At 40.5% G+C, this 18531-nt stretch overlaps 1 protein-coding gene across 1 annotated transcript in view; it reads right to left on the bottom strand.

Annotated features, from left to right (window-relative positions):
* The window catches only part of sgk1 (serum/glucocorticoid regulated kinase 1), a 187016-nt gene extending 177014 nt beyond the window's left edge, over positions 1 to 10002 (bottom strand). The window contains exons 1-2 of the mRNA XM_031800527.1: positions 9712 to 10002; positions 9043 to 9236 (exon numbers count right to left, since the gene is read on the bottom strand). Coding sequence (XP_031656387.1) covers positions 9043 to 9180 — 138 coding nt within the window. The 5' untranslated portion in view covers positions 9181 to 9236; positions 9712 to 10002. The remainder of the gene's footprint in view (positions 1 to 9042; positions 9237 to 9711) is intronic.
* Positions 10003 to 18531: the final 8529 nt, after the last annotated feature.

Genomic DNA, 18531 nt, shown 5'->3' with positions numbered 1-18531 from the left:
GTTCCATCATTACATCATCTGTTCCATCATCTGTTCTATCATTAGTTCCATCATTACATCATCGGTTCTATCATTACATCATCTGTTCCATCATCTGTTCCATCATTACATCATCTGTTCCATCATCTGCTCCATCATTACATCATCTGTTCCATCATTACATAATCTGTTCCATCATTACATCATCTGTTCCATCATTACATCATCTGTTCCATCATTACATCATCTGTTCCATCATCTGTTCCATCATTACATCATCTGTTCCATCATTACATCATCTGTTCCATCATCTGTTCCATCATTACATCATCATTACATCATCTGTTCAATCATTACATCATCTGTTCCATCATTACATCATCTGTTCCATCATTACATCATCTGTTCCATCATTACATCATCTGTTCCATCATTACATCATCTGTTCCATCATTACATCATCTGTTCCATCATTACATCATATGTTCTATCATTACATCATCTGTTCCATCATCTGTTCTATCATCTGTTCCATCATCTGTTCTATCATCTGTTCCATCATTACATCATCTGTTCCATCATTACATCATCTGTTCCATCATTACATCATCTGTTCCATCATTACATCATCTGTTCCATCATTACATCATCTGTTCTATCATCTGTTCCATCATTACATCATCTGTTCCATCATCTGTTCCATCATTACATAATCTGTTCCATCATTACATAATCTGTTCCATCATTACATCATCTGTTCCATCATTACATCATCTGTTCCATCATTACATCATCTGTTCCATCATCTGTTCCATCATTACATAATCTGTTCCATCATTACATCATCTGTTCCATCATTACATCATCTGTTCCATCATTACATCATCTGTTCAATCATTACATCATCTGTTCCATCATTACATCATATGTTCTATCATTACATCATCTGTTCCATCATCTGTTCTATCATCTGTTCCATCATCTGTTCTATCATCTGTTCCATCATTACATCATCTGTTCCATCATTACATCATCTGTTCCATCATTACATCATCTGTTCCATCATTACATCATCTGTTCCATCATTACATCATCTGTTCTATCATCTGTTCCATCATTACATCATCTGTTCCATCATTACATCATCTGTTCCATCATTACATCATCTGTTCCATCATTACATCATCTGTTCCATCATTACATCATCTGTTCCATCATCTGTTCCATCATTACATCATCTGTTCCATCATTACATCATCTGTTCCATCATTACATCATCTGTCCCATCATTACATCATCTGTTCCATCATTACATCATCTGTCCCATCATTACATAATCTGTTCCATCATTACATCATCTGTTCCATCATTACATCATCTGTTCCATCATTACATCATCTGTTCCATCATTACATCATCTGTTCCATCATTACATCATCTGTTCCATCATTACATCATCTGTTCCATCATCTGTTCCATCATTACATCATCTGTTCCATCATTACATCATCTGTTCCATCATTACATCATCTGTTCCATCATTACATCATCTACTCCATCATTACATCATCTGTTCCATCATTACATCATCTGTTCCATCATTACATCATCTGTTCTATCATTACATCATCTGTTCTATCATTACATCATCTGTTCTATCATTACATCATCTGTTCCATCATTACATCATATGTTCTATCATTACATCATCGGTTCTATCATTACATCATCTGTTCTATCATTAGTTCCATCATTACATCATCTGTTCCATCATTACATCATCTGTTCTATCATCTGTTCCATCATTACATCATCTGTTCTATCATCTGTTCCATCATTACATCATCTGTTCCATCATTACATCATCTGTTCCATCATTACATCATCTGTTCCATCATTACATCATATGTTCCATCATTACATCATATGTTCCATCATTACATCATCTGTTCCATCATCTGTTCCATCATTACATAATCTGTTCCATCATTACATAATCTGTTCCATCATTACATCATCTGTTCCATCATTACATCATCTGTTCCATCATTACATCATCTCTTCCATCATCTGTTCCATCATTACATCATCATTACATCATCTGTTCAATCATTACATCATCTGTTCAATCATTACATCATCTGTTCTATCATTACATAATCTGTTCCATCATCTGTTCTATCATTAGTTCCATCATTACATCATCGGTTCCATCATCTGTTCCATCATTACATCATCTGTTCCATCATCTGTTCCATCATTACATCATCTGTTCCATCATTACATCATCTGTTCCATCATCTGTTCCATCATTACATCATCTGTTCCATCATTACATCATCTGTTCCATCATTACATCATCTTTTCCATCATTACATCATCTGTTCCATCATTACATAATCTGTTCCATCATTACATCATCTGTTCCATCATCTGTTCTATCATTAGTTCCATCATTACATCATCGGTTCTATCATTACATCATCTGTTCCATCATCTGTTCCATCATTACATCATCTGTTCCATCATCTGCTCCATCATTACATCATCTGTTCCATCATTACATAATCTGTTCCATCATTACATCATCTGTTCCATCATTACATCATCTGTTCCATCATTACATCATCTGTTCCATCATTACATCATCTGTTCCATCATCTGTTCCATCATTACATCATCTGTTCCATCATTACATCATCTCTTCCATCATCTGTTCCATCATTACATCATCATTACATCATCTGTTCAATCATTACATCATCTGTTCCATCATTACATCATATGTTCTATCATTACATCATCTGTTCCATCATCTGTTCTATCATCTGTTCCATCATCTGTTCTATCATCTGTTCCATCATTACATCATCTGTTCCATCATTACATCATCTGTTCCATCATTACATCATCTGTTCCATCATTACATCATCTGTTCCATCATTACATCATCTGTTCTATCATCTGTTCCATCATTACATCATCTGTTCCATCATTACATCATCTGTTCCATCATTACATCATCTGTTCCATCATTACATCATCTGTTCCATCATCTGTTCCATCATTACATCATCTGTTCCATCATTACATCATCTGTTCCATCATTACATCATCTGTTCCATCATTACATCATCTGTTCCATCATTACATCATCTGTTCCATCATTACATCATCTGTCCCATCATTACATAATCTGTTCCATCATTACATCATCTGTCCCATCATTACATAATCTGTTCCATCATTACATCATCTGTTCCATCATTACATCATCTGTTCCATCATTACATCATCTGTTCCATCATTACATCATCTGTTCCATCATTACATCATCTGTTCCATCATTACATCATCTGTTCCATCATCTGTTCCATCATTACATCATCTGTTCCATCATTACATCATCTGTTCCATCATTACATCATCTGTTCCATCATTACATCATCTACTCCATCATTACATCATCTGTTCCATCATTACATCATCTGTTCCATCATTACATCATCTGTTCTATCATTACATCATCTGTTCTATCATTACATCATCTGTTCTATCATTACATCACCTGTTCCATCATTACATCATATGTTCTATCATTACATCATCGGTTCTATCATTACATCATCTGTTCTATCATTAGTTCCATCATTACATCATCTGTTCCATCATTACATCATCTGTTCTATCATCTGTTCCATCATTACATCATCTGTTCTATCATCTGTTCCATCATTACATCATCTGTTCCATCATTACATCATCTGTTCCATCATTACATCATCTGTTCCATCATTACATCATATGTTCCATCATTACATCATATGTTCCATCATTACATCATCTGTTCCATCATCTGTTCCATCATTACATAATCTGTTCCATCATTACATAATCTGTTCCATCATTACATCATCTGTTCCATCATTACATCATCTGTTCCATCATCTGTTCCATCATTACATAATCTGTTCCATCATTACATCATCTGTTCCATCATTACATCATCTGTTCCATCATTACATCATCTGTTCCATCATTACATCATCTGTTCCATCATTACATCATCTGTTCCATCATCTGTTCCATCATTACATCATCTGTTCCATCATTACATCATCTCTTCCATCATCTGTTCCATCATTACATCATCATTACATCATCTGTTCTATCATTACATCATCTGTTCCATCATTCCATCATCTGTTCCATCATTACATCATCTGTTCCATCATTACATCATCTGTTCCATCATTACATCATCTGTTCCATCATTACATCATCTGTTCCATCATCTGTTCCATCATTACATAATCTGTTCCATCATTACATCATCTGTTCCATCATTACATCATCTGTTCCATCATTACATCATCTGTTCCATCATCTGTTACATCATTACATCATCTGTTCCATCATTACATCATCTGTTCCATCATCTGTTCCATCATTACATAATCTGTTCCATCATTACATCATCTGTTCCATCATTACATCATCTGTTCCATCATTACATCATCTGTTCCATCATTCCATCATCTGTTCCATCATCTGTTCCATCATTACATCATCTGTTCCATCATCTGTTCCATCATTACATCATCTGTTCCATCATTACATCATCTGTTCCATCATCTGTTCCATCATTACATCATCATTACATCATCTGTTCTATCATTACATCATCTGTTCCGTCATTACATCATCTGTTCCATCATTACATCATCTGTTCCATCATTACATCATCTGTTCCATCATTACATCATCTGTCCCATCATTACATCATCTGTTCCATCATTACATCATCTGTTCCATCATTACATCATCTGTTCCATCATTACATCATCTGTTCCATCATCACATCATCTCTTCCATCATTACATCATCATTACATCATCTGTTCCATCATTACATCATCTGTTCTATCATCTGTTCCATCATTACATCATCTGTTCCATCATTACATCATCTGTTCCATCATTACATCATCTGTTCCATCATTACATCATCTGTTCCATCATCTGTTCCATCATTACATCATCTGTTCCATCATTACATCATCTGTTCCATCATTACATCATCTGTTCCATCATTACATCATCTGTTCCATCATCTGTTCTATCATTAGTTCCATCATTACATCATCTGTTCCATCATTACATCATCTGTTCTATCATCTGTTCCATCATTACATCATCTGTTCTATCATCTGTTCCATCATTACATCATCTGTTCCATCATTACATAATCTGTTCCATCATTACATCATCTGTTCCATCATCTGTTCCATCATTACATAATCTGTTCCATCATTACATCATCTGTTCCATCATTAAATCATCTGTTCCATCATTACATCATCTGTTCCATCATCTGTTCCATCATTACATCATCTGTTCCATCATTACATCATCTGTTCCATCATCTGTTCCATCATTACATAATCTGTTCCATCATTACATCATCTGTTCCATCATTACATCATCTGTTCCATCATTACATCATCTGTTCCATCATTACATCATCTGTTCCATCATTCCATCATCTGTTCCATCATCTGTTCCATCATTACATCATCTGTTCCATCATCTGTTCTATCATTAGTTCCATCATTACATCATCTGTTCCATCATTACATCATCTGTTCTATCATCTGTTCCATCATTACATCATCTGTTCCATCATCTGTTCCATCATTACATCATCTGTTCCATCATTACATCATCTGTTCCATCATTACATCATCTGTTCCATCATTACATCATATGTTCCATCATTACATCATCTGTTCCATCATCTGTTCCATCATTACATAATCTGTTCCATCATTACATCATCTGTTCCATCATTACATCATCTGTTCCATCATTACATAATCTGTTCCATCATCTGTTACATCATTACATCATCTGTTCCATCATTACATCATCTGTTCCATCATCTGTTCCATCATTACATAATCTGTTCCATCATTACATCATCTGTTCCATCATTACATCATCTGTTCCATCATTACATCATCTGTTCCATCATTACATCATCTGTTCCATCATCTGTTCCATCATTACATCATCTGTTCCATCATCTGTTCAATCATTACATAATCTGTTCCATCATTACATCATCTGTTCCATCATTACATCATCTGTTCCATCATTACATAATCTGTTCCATCATTACATCATCTGTTCCATCATTACATCATCTGTTCCATCATCTGTTCCATCATTACATCATCTGTTCCATCATTACATCATCTGTTCCATCATTACATCATCTGTTCTATCATCTGTTCCATCATTACATCATCTGTTCCATCATTACATCATCTGTTCCATCATTACATCATCTGTTCCATCATTACATCATCTGTTCCATCATTACATCATATGTTCCATCATTACATCATATGTTCCATCATTCCATCATCTGTTCCATCATCTGTTCCATCATTACATCATCTGTTCCATCATTACATCATCTGTTCCATCATTACATCATCTGTTCCATCATTACATCATCTGTTCCATCATTCCATCATCTGTTCCATCATCTGTTCCATCATTACATCATCTGTTCCATCATCTGTTCTATCATTAGTTCCATCATTACATCATCTGTTCCATCATTACATCATCTGTTCTATCATCTGTTCCATCATTACATCATCTGTTCCATCATCTGTTCCATCATTACATCATCTGTTCCATCATTACATCATCTGTTCCATCATTACATCATCTGTTCCATCATTACATCATATGTTCCATCATTACATCATCTGTTCCATCATCTGTTCCATCATTACATAATCTGTTCCATCATTACATCATCTGTTCCATCATTACATCATCTGTTCCATCATTACATCATCTGTTCCATCATCTGTTACATCATTACATCATCTGTTCCATCATTACATCATCTGTTCCATCATCTGTTCCATCATTACATCATCTGTTCCATCATTACATCATCTGTTCCATCATTACATCATCTGTTCCATCATTACATCATCTGTTCCATCATCTGTTCCATCATTACATCATCTGTTCCATCATCTGTTCAATCATTACATAATCTGTTCCATCATTACATCATCTGTTCCATCATTACACATCATCTGTTCCATCATTACATAATCTGTTCCATCATTACATCATCTGGTTCCATCATTACATCATCTGTTTCCATCATCTGTTCCATCATTACATCATCTGTTCCAGTCATTAAAACATCATCTGTTCCATCATTACATCATCTGTTCTATCATCTGTTCCATCATTACATCATCTGTTCCATCATTACATCATCTGTTCCATCATTACAATCATCTGTTCCATCATTACATCATCTGTTCCCATCATTACATCATATGTTCCATCATTACAATCATATGTTCCATCATCCATCATCTGTTCCATCATCTGTTCCATCATTACATAATCTGTTCCAATCATTACATCATCTGTTCCATCATTACTCATCTGTTCCATCATCTGTTACATCATTACATCATCTGTTCCATCATTACATTCATCTGTTCCATCATCTGTTCCATCATTACATAATCTGGTTCCATCATTACTACATCTGGTTCCATCATTACATCATCTGTTCCATCATTACATCATCTGTTCCATCATTACATCATCTGTTCCATCATCTGTTCCATCATTACATCATCTGTTCCATCATTACATCATCTCTTCCATCATCTTTCCATCATTACATCATCATTACATCATCTGTTCTATCATTACATCATCTGTTCCATCATTACATCATCTGTTCCATCATTACATCATCTGTTCCATCATTACATCATCTGGTTCCATCATCTGTTCCATCATTACATCATCTGTTCCATCATTACATCATCTGTTCCATCATTACATCATCATTACATCATCTGTTCTATCGATTACATCATCTGTTCCATCATTACATCATCGTTCCATCATTACATCATCTGTTCCATCATTACATCATCTGTTCCATCATTACATCATCTGTCCCATCATACATCATCTGTTCCATCATTCCATCATCTGTTCCATCATCTGTTCCATCATTACATCATCTGTTCCATCATTCCATCATTACATCATCTGTTCCATCATTACATCATCTGTTCCATCATTACATCATCTGTTCCATCATCTGTTCTAGTATTACATCATCTGTTTCAAAGGCTTCCCTCTGGCCGGCCAGGGACTGGGAGACTAGTCAGGATAGAGGGAAAGATGAACTGAGCAAAGTACAGAGATCCTTGATAAAAACCTTCTCCAGAGCAGGACTCAGGACCTCAAACTGGGGCAAAGGTTTACCTTCCAGCAGGACAACGACACTAAGAACACAGCCAAGACAAGGCAGGAGTGGCTTCGGGACAAGTCTCTGAATGTCCTTTAGTGGCCCAGCCGGAGGCCGGACTTGAACCCATACGAACATCTCTGGAGAGACCTGAAAATAGCTGTGCAGCGACGCTTCCCATCCAACCTGACAGAGCTTGAGAGGATCTGCAGAGAAGAGTTTCTGCAGAGAAACTCCCCAAATACAGGTGTGCCAAGCGTATAGCGTCATACCCAAGAAGACTCAAGGTTGTAATCGTTGCTAAAGGTGCTTCAACAAAGTACTGAGTAAAGGGTCTGAATACTTATTTAAATGTGATTTTTCCGTTTTTTATTTTATAAATTTGGAAAAATGTCTAAAAACCTGTTTTTGTTTTGACACTATGGGGTATTTTGTGTAGAATGATGAGGGGTGAAAAAACGATTTCATCCATTTTAGAATAAGACTGTAACGTGGAAAAAGTCAAGGGGTCTGAATACTTTCCGAATACTCTGTACCTTTTCCGCATATGTCACATAACTCCAGCATTTCTATTCGTAATATTTTTTTCCATATAGATTTTCAATCAGTATATTTGAGTTTAACCATAATATTATTAATAATATTTAATAATAATAATATTTATTTGATCTTTTCTGGAGTATTCAATTAAAATGCTATTTCATTGTCTCGTACTTCCACAATTACATCCTCTGCATTGTTGGAGCTCACCTTTCTCTTCACAAACTGAAAAGCAGAACACTTCTTGAAGGAGAATACATTCTTCTCTCCTCCTCCTCGTCCTTCTCCTCCTCCTCCTCTTACTTCTTCGTCTCCTCCTCCTCCTCCTCCTCCGTTCAGCAGCTTCATGTTGGCCAGAGGTAGAACACTAGCCTCGGTAGAGCCCAGAGTGATGGATTGACAGGCTGAGAGAGAGAGAGAGAGAGAGAGAGAGAGAGAGAGAGAGATAGATAGAGAGGGAGTAATGAGGGAGGAGTGAGAGGAGTCAGAGAAACAGGAGGGATTCAGAGATAAAGAGAATGAAAAAAATAGATAGTTATAGTGAGAGGGGAAAAGAGAGAATAGAGAGGTGGGGAAGGAGGAGAGAGAAAGAGAGAGGAGGAGAGGGATAATAGATAGAGAGAGGGAGAATAGAGAGAGTGAGAGATAGAGAGATAGCAGACTAGCCTTCTGTAGACCCTGTCCCTGCTTGAGACAGGAGTGGAGTGTTCCTTGCTGATGCGACTGTGATTGAGACGAAGATTGGATTGCTCATTGCGTGTCCATGCTCATGCTTCAGTCTTTGTTTACATTCCGGTACGAGCATGTATGTTCTCCTATGTGTGCATTAGTCTGTGTGTGTGTGTGTGTGTGAGTGCGTGCATGTGTATTCTGTCTTACCTCTTGCTATCCTGGTCCCAGCTCTGCTGTTATGGTCCCTGATCTGCTGGTCCCAGAACTGCTGTTATGGTCCTTGATCTCTTGGTCCCAGCTCTGCTGTTATGGTTCCTGTGCATCTGCTCTGCTAGCTGTGGTTTTGTTGCTTTGTTGTTTCTGTTGCAGGCTGAACGAGAGAGAGAGAGAGAGAGAACGAGATGTGCTGTTGATGCTGGGTTCATCCGTACACACTCCAGCTGCAGACAGAGACCAGCACAAGGCGAGAGCTACTTTATCAATGAAAACTCTACAGTGAACAACATGCTCCTCCCTCCCTCCCTCTCTCCCTCTCTCTCTCTCTGTCTCTCTCCCTCTCTCCCTCTCTCCCTCTCTCCATCTCTCTCTGTCTCCCTCTCTCTCTCTCTCTCTCTCACTCTCTCCCTCTCTCCATCTCTCTCTCTCTGTCTCTCTCTCTCTCCTTCATTCCCTCTCTCTCTCTCTCTCTCATCACCCCTCCCCTCTCTAATTTTTATGCTGCAGTTGATGCTCTGTCCCTCCTCCCACACTGCTTCTCTCTCTCTCCCCCTCTATCCCTGCTATCCTCTCTCTCCCCCTCTCTCCTCTATCTCCCCGCTCTTCTCTCTCCCCCTCTCTCCCCCTCTATCCCTGCTCTCCTCTCTCTCCACCCTCTCCTCTCTCTCCCCCTCTCTCCTCTTTCTCACAGCTCTCCTCTCTCCTCTCTCCCCCTCTCTCCTCTCTCTCCCTCTATCCCTGCTCTCCTCTCTCTCTCTCTCTCTCTCTCTCTCTCTCTCTCTCTCTCTCCCCCCTCTCTCCTCTCTCCTCTCTCCCCCTCTATCCCTGCTCTCCTCTCTCCTCTCCTCTCTCTCCTCTTTCTCACCTCTCTCCTCCTCCCTCTCCCCCTCTCTCTCTCCCCCTCTCCTCTCTCTCCCCCTCTCCTCTCTCCTCTCTCTCCCCCTCTCCTCTCTCCTCTTTCTCACCTCTCTCCCCCTCTCCTCTCTCTCCTCTCTCTCCCCCTCTCTCCTCCTCTCTCCTCTCTCCCTCCCGCTCTCGCCCTCTCTCCTCTCTCTCTCTCTGAAAGAGGAGTGAAGGGTCACAGGGTCACAGGGTGACGTTGATGTCTTACAGTCAGCATGGTCACGCTGGTCAACCCTCATTGTTCATTCACATATCTTATCTGTAAACCTCTCATCTCTCTGTATACTCTGCTACACTAACCATTAGGGGTGGTGTGTGTGTGTGTGTGTGTGTGTGTTTTTTTTTTTTTTACAGAGCTCATTTCTCAAAGAGATACCCAGGGGATATAACCATCATTCAGTCTCTCTGGATAGCTAGTGTCTGTCCCAAATGGCACCCTATTTCCTTTATAGTGCACTATATTTGACCAGAGGGCTCATAGGGAATAGGGTGCCATTTGGGAAGCAACCTAACACTGTCTCAAAATCAGTTGGAATTGAGTAACAGTGAGACATGCTCTGTAAAATATGCATTTTCTCAAAAAAAAACAGCTTCAGCATACACCACAGGCTGTTTTTACAAAACTTTAGACGAAATCTCCTCTTATGAATTCAAATCTGTCCCGAGGAACAAAAAAAATGTACGAAATATATATATATATATTTTAAATATAAAAAATATAAACACGATGACAGTCACTAAATGATGTCAACACACTTAGGCATAACGTACTTCCCAAAAAGCCTCGAGAAATACTCAGAGCAGCTAAGACAGTGCATTAGTGTCAAATCAAATTTGTCACATGTTTCGTAAACAACAAATGTAGACTAACAGTGAAATGTTTACTTAAATAAATACACAATGAGCAATGATAACTAGGCTATATACACAGTACAGAGTACAGAGTCAGTACCAGTACTGAGTCAATGATAACTAAGCTATATACACGGGGTACCAGTACAGAGTCAATGATAACTTGGTTATATACACAGTACAGAGTACAGAGTCAGTACCAGTACTGAGTCAATGATAACTAGGCTATATACACGGGGTACCAGTACAGAGTCAATGGTAACTTGGCTATATACACAGGGTGCCAGTAATGAGAACTAGTCTATATACACAGGGTGCCAGTAATGAGAACTAGTCTATATACACAGGGTGCCAGTAATGAGAACTAGTCTATATACACAGGGTGCCAGTAATGAGAACTAGTCTATATACACAGGGTGCCAGTAATGAGAACTAGTCTATATACACAGGGTGCCAGTAATGAGAACTAGTCTATATACACAGGGTGCCAGTAATGGGAACTAGTCTATATACACAGGGTGCCAGTAATGAGAACTAGTCTATATACACAGGGTGCCAGTAATGGGAACTAGTCTATATACACAGGGTACCAGTACTGAGTCAATATACAGGGGTACAAGGTAATTGAGGTAGATATATACATATAGGCGTTGTCACGATACCAGCATTTTGACATCTTTACTGATACCAAGTTTAATATCACGATACTCGATAGCAAAATGATATCATGGCAAAAATAAAGGCCTATTAGTCCCCGAAATGGCATTTGATCCAAACAGATCAACTCAGCTACTCCTCTGTTCAATCGTTGGGCATCTTTTGAGTTCAATATCATTACATTCACAAAAAAAATGGAATCAACATTTTGCAGTGACTGCCATCTATGCATTAATGGATCAATTATACATTATAAATTTGACTTTCTTTTCTTATATTTGTTCTTTAAAAAAAAAACTGATCTAACTACATCAATGGTAGTAGTTCAATTGAATGGTAAATCTCTATTGATGAACTGGGTAAATCAAGATGTAGCCTAGGCCTATCCACAATACAGGCGAATACATATTATTCAATAGGACTGTGTGGATGCATTGAGTTAATGAGCTGGTTTTGGCTGATTTCATGGGGCTACAGATGACAATCAAGCTGTTTACATTCCATTAGGGACTTATTTTATTGTACTGATCGTCATTTCCATAGAAGAAGATTCTTATATATATATTTTTTTAAATGGATGCCTTCTCTTTCACCAGTGATGACATCATTCAGGAGGCCGGTCACTTCGCTATCTCTTTGATGCAGCCCAGGCTAGCAGGCTAGCAGTGCAGCTAACATGATGCAGCCCAGGCTAGCAGGCTAGCAGTGCAGCTAACATGATGCAGCCCAGGTTAGCAGTGCAGCTAACATGATGCAGCCCAGGCTAGCAGTGGAGCTAACATGATGCAGCCCAGGCTAGCAGTGCAGCTAACATGATGCAGCCCAGGCTAGCAGGCTAGCAGTGCAGCTAACATGATGCAGCCCAGGCTAGCAGGCTAGCAGTGCAGCTAACATGATGCAGCCCAGGCTAGCAGGCTAGCAGTGGAGCTAACATGATGCAGCCCAGGCTAGCAGGCTAGCAGTGGAGCTAACATGATGCAGCCCAGGCTAGCAGTGTGCATTATAATAAGGGATCGGTTGCACTGATATAGACAGGCTTGATCCGTGAGACACATTTGACAGATATACCGAAAGTAACACGAATTCCAACATTTAACCATTTTTTATGTTCTAGCCAAGTGCAACACTAATAGGTAGGGCTAAAGTGACCATGCAACACTAATAGGTAGGGCTGAAGTGACCATGCAACACTAATAGGTAGGGCTAAAGTGACCATGCAACACTAATAGGTAGGGCTAAAGTGACCATGCAACACTAATAGGTAGGGCTAAAGTGACCATGCAACACTAATAGGTAGGGCTAAAGTGACCATGCAACACTAATAGGTAGGGCTAAAGTGACCATGCAACACTAATAGGTAGGGCTAAAGTGACCATGCAACAGGAAAGATAACAAGCAGTAGCAGCAGCGTATGTGATGAGTCATAAGAGCAAAAGCGTGTCAATGCATTTTTGATGCACCGGTACTGATTGTCGAGCGTGTGGCAGAGAGAATAGTCTTTGACTTGGGCAGCTGGGGTCATTGACAATTGTTAAGGTCTTCCTCTGACACCGAAAGGTACAGAAGACCTGGATGTCCGGGAGCTCGACCACAATGATGTACTGGGCTGCACCACACTGCCAGATCTCTGAAATCCTCACTATAGGCTGTCTCATCGTCGTCGGTGATCATGCCTAGCACAGTCATGTTGTCAGCAAACTTAATAATGGTGTTCGAGTTGTGCGTTGCCATAAAGACCTGAGTGAACAGTGAGTACAGGAAGGGACTCCGCATGCACCCCTGAGGGGCCCCCATGTTGAGGGTCAGCAATAGGTGGGAAGTGCAATAGAGACGGTGTCATCTGTGGATTTGTTGGGGCGATATGTCAATCAGACTGGGTCCAGGGGGTCTGGGATGATGGTGTTTAATGTGAGCCATGAATAGCCTTTCAATTCATTTCATGGCTACAGATGTAGATGCTACGGGGTAGTCATTTAGACAGGTTACCTTGGCGTTATTGGGCACAGGTACTATGGTGGTTCTCTTGAAACATGTAGGTATAACAGACTGGGTCAGGGAGGCGTTGAAAATGTTATGTGAAGACACTTGCCAGCTGGTCAGCGCATGCTCTGACTACGCATCCTGGTATTCCATCTTGCTCCAAGGCCTTGTGAATGTTAACCTGTTTAAAGGGCTTACTCACATTGCCTGCGGAGAGAAAGAGCACACAGTCGTCTGGAACAACTGGTGCTGTCATGCATGGTTCGGTGTTGCTTGCCTCAAAGTGATCATAGAAGGCTTTTAACTCATCTGGTAGCTTGTGTATGGGTTTCCCTTTGCAATCTGTGATATTTTGCAGAGCTGGCGTAGTAAGATCCGATCTTAGTCCTGTATTGATGCTTTGTCTGATTGATGGCTTGTCGGAGGTCATAGTGAGATTTCTTATAAGCGTCCGGATTAGTGTCCCGCTCCTTGAAAGAGGCAGCTCTAGCCTTTAGCTCAATGCAGATGTTGCCTGCAATCCATGGCTTCTGGTTGGGAAATTAACATAGAGTCACTGTGGGGACGAAAATAAATAAATTTGTTGAAAATCCCAACTTGTTTGCATAGTCAATTTACACACAGCTCTGACACACACACCTGACTTCAATACTAACACCGATACCTACCAGAGACCAATACTAACACCGATACCTACCAGAGACCAATACTAACACCGATACCTACCAGAGACCAATACTAACACCGATACCTACCAGACTCCAATACTAACACCGATACCTACCAGACTCCAATACTAACACTGATACCTACCAGACTCCAATACTAACACTGATACCTACCAGACTCCAATACTAACAATGATACCTACCAGACTCCAATACTAACACTGATACCTACCAGACTCCAATACTAACACTGATACCTACCAGACTACAATACTAACACTGATACCTACCAGACTCCAATACTAACACTGATACCTACCTGACTCCAATACTAACACTGATACCTACCAGACTCCAATACTAACACTGATACCTACTAGAGTCCAATACTAACACTGATACCTACCTGACTCCAATACTAACACTGATACCTACCAGACTCAACTACAGACGGACTTTACTACCGAGGCTACAGATGGACTTTACTACCGAGGCTACAGATGGACTTTACTACCGAGGCTACAGATGGACTTTACTACCGAGGCTACAGATGTACTTTACTCCCGAGGCTACAGATGGACTTTACTACCGAGGCTACAGATGGACTTTACTACCGAGGCTACAGATGGACTTTACTACCGAGGCTACAGATGGATGAGTTTTGACTGTTGGAAAGTATGATCCATGTTGATTGATGGATTTTACCCAAGAGGCTTTGTTTTTAGTAGTTACTATTTTTGAGAAGATACTTCTAAAGAGACATTGCACATTTTTGGACAATCATTTTTAAGAAATAGCAGTGTTGGAACCATCTCAAACCTAAAAGGGCTCTGCGGCTGTCCCCATAGGAAAACCCTTTTGGGTTCCATATAGAACCCTCTGTTAGGTTCCATGTTGAACCCTTTCCACAGAGGGTTCTTTCTGGAACCCAAAAGGGTTCTTTCTGGAACCCAAAAGGGTTCTTTCTGGAACCCAAAAGGGTTCTTTCTGGAACCCAAAAGGGTTCTATCTGGAACACAAAAGGGTTCTATCTGGAACCCAAAAGGGTCATCCTATGAGGACAACCAAATAAGCCTCATCGAACCCTTTTTTCTGAGTGGACCTTTTCAAATAAGGTTCATTGTGAAACTTGCCTGGTTGTCGGTCATCCTTTGTGAAATTGCTGGGGCACATATCTAACATATCTGTATTGTTATGCTTCTCCCCTCCCCTGTCCTCCCCTGTCCCCCCCTGTCCTCCCCTGTCCCCCCTGTCCTCCCCTGTTCCCCCCTGTCCCCCCCTGTCCTCCCCTGTCTCCCCCTGTCCTCCCCTGTCTCCCCCTCCTACATTTTTCTGGTCAGTGAGGCAGAGCCATGCTCCTCTCTCCCCCACTGAGAGAGCTCTGTTCTGGGCAGGTCTGCTTCGGTCAGTCCCTCCCTCCCTTGGTGTTACCCGGAGGTGAGCTCATCTTTGGAACAATGCCTCTATCTTGGCCCTCTGCCCTACTGTCCAAGTTACCGTCCTTATATATATATATATATACACACCACACACACACAACACACACACACACACACACACACCTCACTCTCTCACTGTCTCTATCCACTTTAAAGCACCTGGTTTTGAAAGTCTGCTTTATAAATGAATTATTCTTCTCTCCTGTGTTTACTGGAGGAGAAAGCATCTTTATCCCTCGGATATTCTCTCTCTCCCTCCTTATATCTCCCTCTCTGTCGCTCTCTAGGGAGAGAGAGAAAAGAGTCGTTGCCCAGTAGTAGCTCATGCCTGTGGTCACTAAGCTAAAACAGTGGCCAGATGCAGCTCAACACTGTGTTCACTCAGCTAAAACAGTGACCAGTAGCAGCTCAACACTGTGGTCACTCAGCTAAAACAGTGGCCAGTAGCAGCTCAACACTGTGGTCACTCAGCTAAAACAGTGGCCAGTAGCAGCTCAACACTGTGGTCACTCAGCTAAAACAGTGTTCAGTAGCAGCTCAACACTGTGGTCACTCAGCTCAAACAGTGTTCAGTAGCAGCTCATCACTGTGGTCACTCAGCTCAAACAGTGACCAGTAGCAGCTCAACACTGTGGTCACTCAGCTAAAACAGTGACCAGTAGCAGCTCATCACTCTGGTCACTCATCAGTGTGCCTCCCAAATGGTTTCCTATTGTAAGGACCGACGCTGTAGTAGAGAAGCAGGTAAGGGGAGTTGACGTTTAATTAGGAACGGACAGGCAACAGGAACAGCGTCAGAACCGGGAAACACAAAGACAGACGACAGTCAATACAGCAGCGGGGTACAGAGATGGGGAACTGCCAAACGCAAGAGAGGTAATGACAGAGGTGATTGAGTCCAGGCGAGTCCAATAATTGCTGATACGCGTGACGGGGGAAGACAGGAGTGAGTAATGCTGGGCAGCCTGGCGCCCTCCAGCGTCAGGCAGGGGAGATCGGGAGCAGGCAGTTCTTTAGACCAGGCTCCATAGGAAAGAGAGTAGCATTTAGGCCTGAGCCCTTAATTAACCCCCAAAGCTCCAGCCCAGCAAGGTAGGAAGAAACCTGAGGAGGAACTGGACTTTACAGGTGACTGAAAGGAAGGTGAGTTCAATATGTGAAAATTATTCTGTCCCTGGCCCTCTGTACCTCTGGTCCACTGTCCCTCTGGTCCTCTGTTCCTGGCCCTCTGTCTTGGGCCCTCTAGTTTGGTCCTCTGTCTCTGGTTCTCTTGCCCTCTGGTCTGGTCCTCTGGTCCACTGTCTCTGGTCGTCTGTCTCTGGTCCTCTGTTCCTGGCCCTCTGTCTTGGGTCCTCTAGTTCTAGCCAGTGAGTCAGTGAGCCAGTGAGTCAGCCAGTTTCACTATATACACATTTTTTAAATATTTTTTTAATCCAATGCTAGGTTGTGAGAATGTTAAAATGTGTCAGTCTTACAGTTTCATCATCCTTATGAAGTACATACGTAGGACAAATCATCAGAAATAAGGGTGTTAGGCTACTGTACAAAACATAGCACAGTGTTGTAAAGCAGTAGGCTACTAGGCTCCTGTACAAAACATAGCACAGTGTTGTCATGTAGTATAGTCTATAATGTAGTCTGGTCTATAATGTAGTCTGGTCTATAATGTAGTCTGGTCTATAATGTCATGTAGTCTGGTCTATAATGTAGTCTGGTCTATAATGTAGTCTGGTCTATAATGTAGTCTGGTCTATAATGTAATGTAGTCTGATCTATAATGTAGTCTGGTCTATAATGTAGTCTGGTCTATAATGTAGTCTGGTCTATAATGTAGTCTGGTCTATAATGTCATGTAGTCTGGTCTATAATGTAGTCTGGTCTATAATGTAGTCTGGTCTATAATGTAGTCTGGTCTATAATGTAGTCTGGTCTATAATGTCATGTAGTCTGGTCTATCATGTAGTCTGGTCTATAATGTAGTCTGGTCTATAATGTAGTCTGGTCTATGATGTAGTCTGGTCTATAATGTAGCCTGGTCTATGATGTAGTCTGCTCTATAATGCCATGTAGTCTGGTCTATAATGTAGTCTGGTCTATAATGTAGTCTGGTCTATAATGTCATGCAGTCTGGTCTATAATGTAGTCTGGTCTATGATGTAGTCTGGTCTATAATGTCATGTAGTCTGGTCTATAATGTAGTCTGGTCTATAATGTAGTCTGGTCTATGATGTAGTCTGGTCTATAATGTCATGTAGTCTTGTCTATAATGTAGTCTGGTCTATAATGTAGGCTGGTCTATGATGTAGTCTGGT

This window comes from Oncorhynchus kisutch, linkage group LG21 (genome assembly GCF_002021735.2).
Source record: "Oncorhynchus kisutch isolate 150728-3 linkage group LG21, Okis_V2, whole genome shotgun sequence".
Taxonomy (NCBI): domain Eukaryota; kingdom Metazoa; phylum Chordata; class Actinopteri; order Salmoniformes; family Salmonidae; genus Oncorhynchus; species Oncorhynchus kisutch.
The sequence above is the reverse complement of the archived record's forward strand: the minus strand, read 5'-3'. Positions and strand labels throughout refer to the sequence as shown.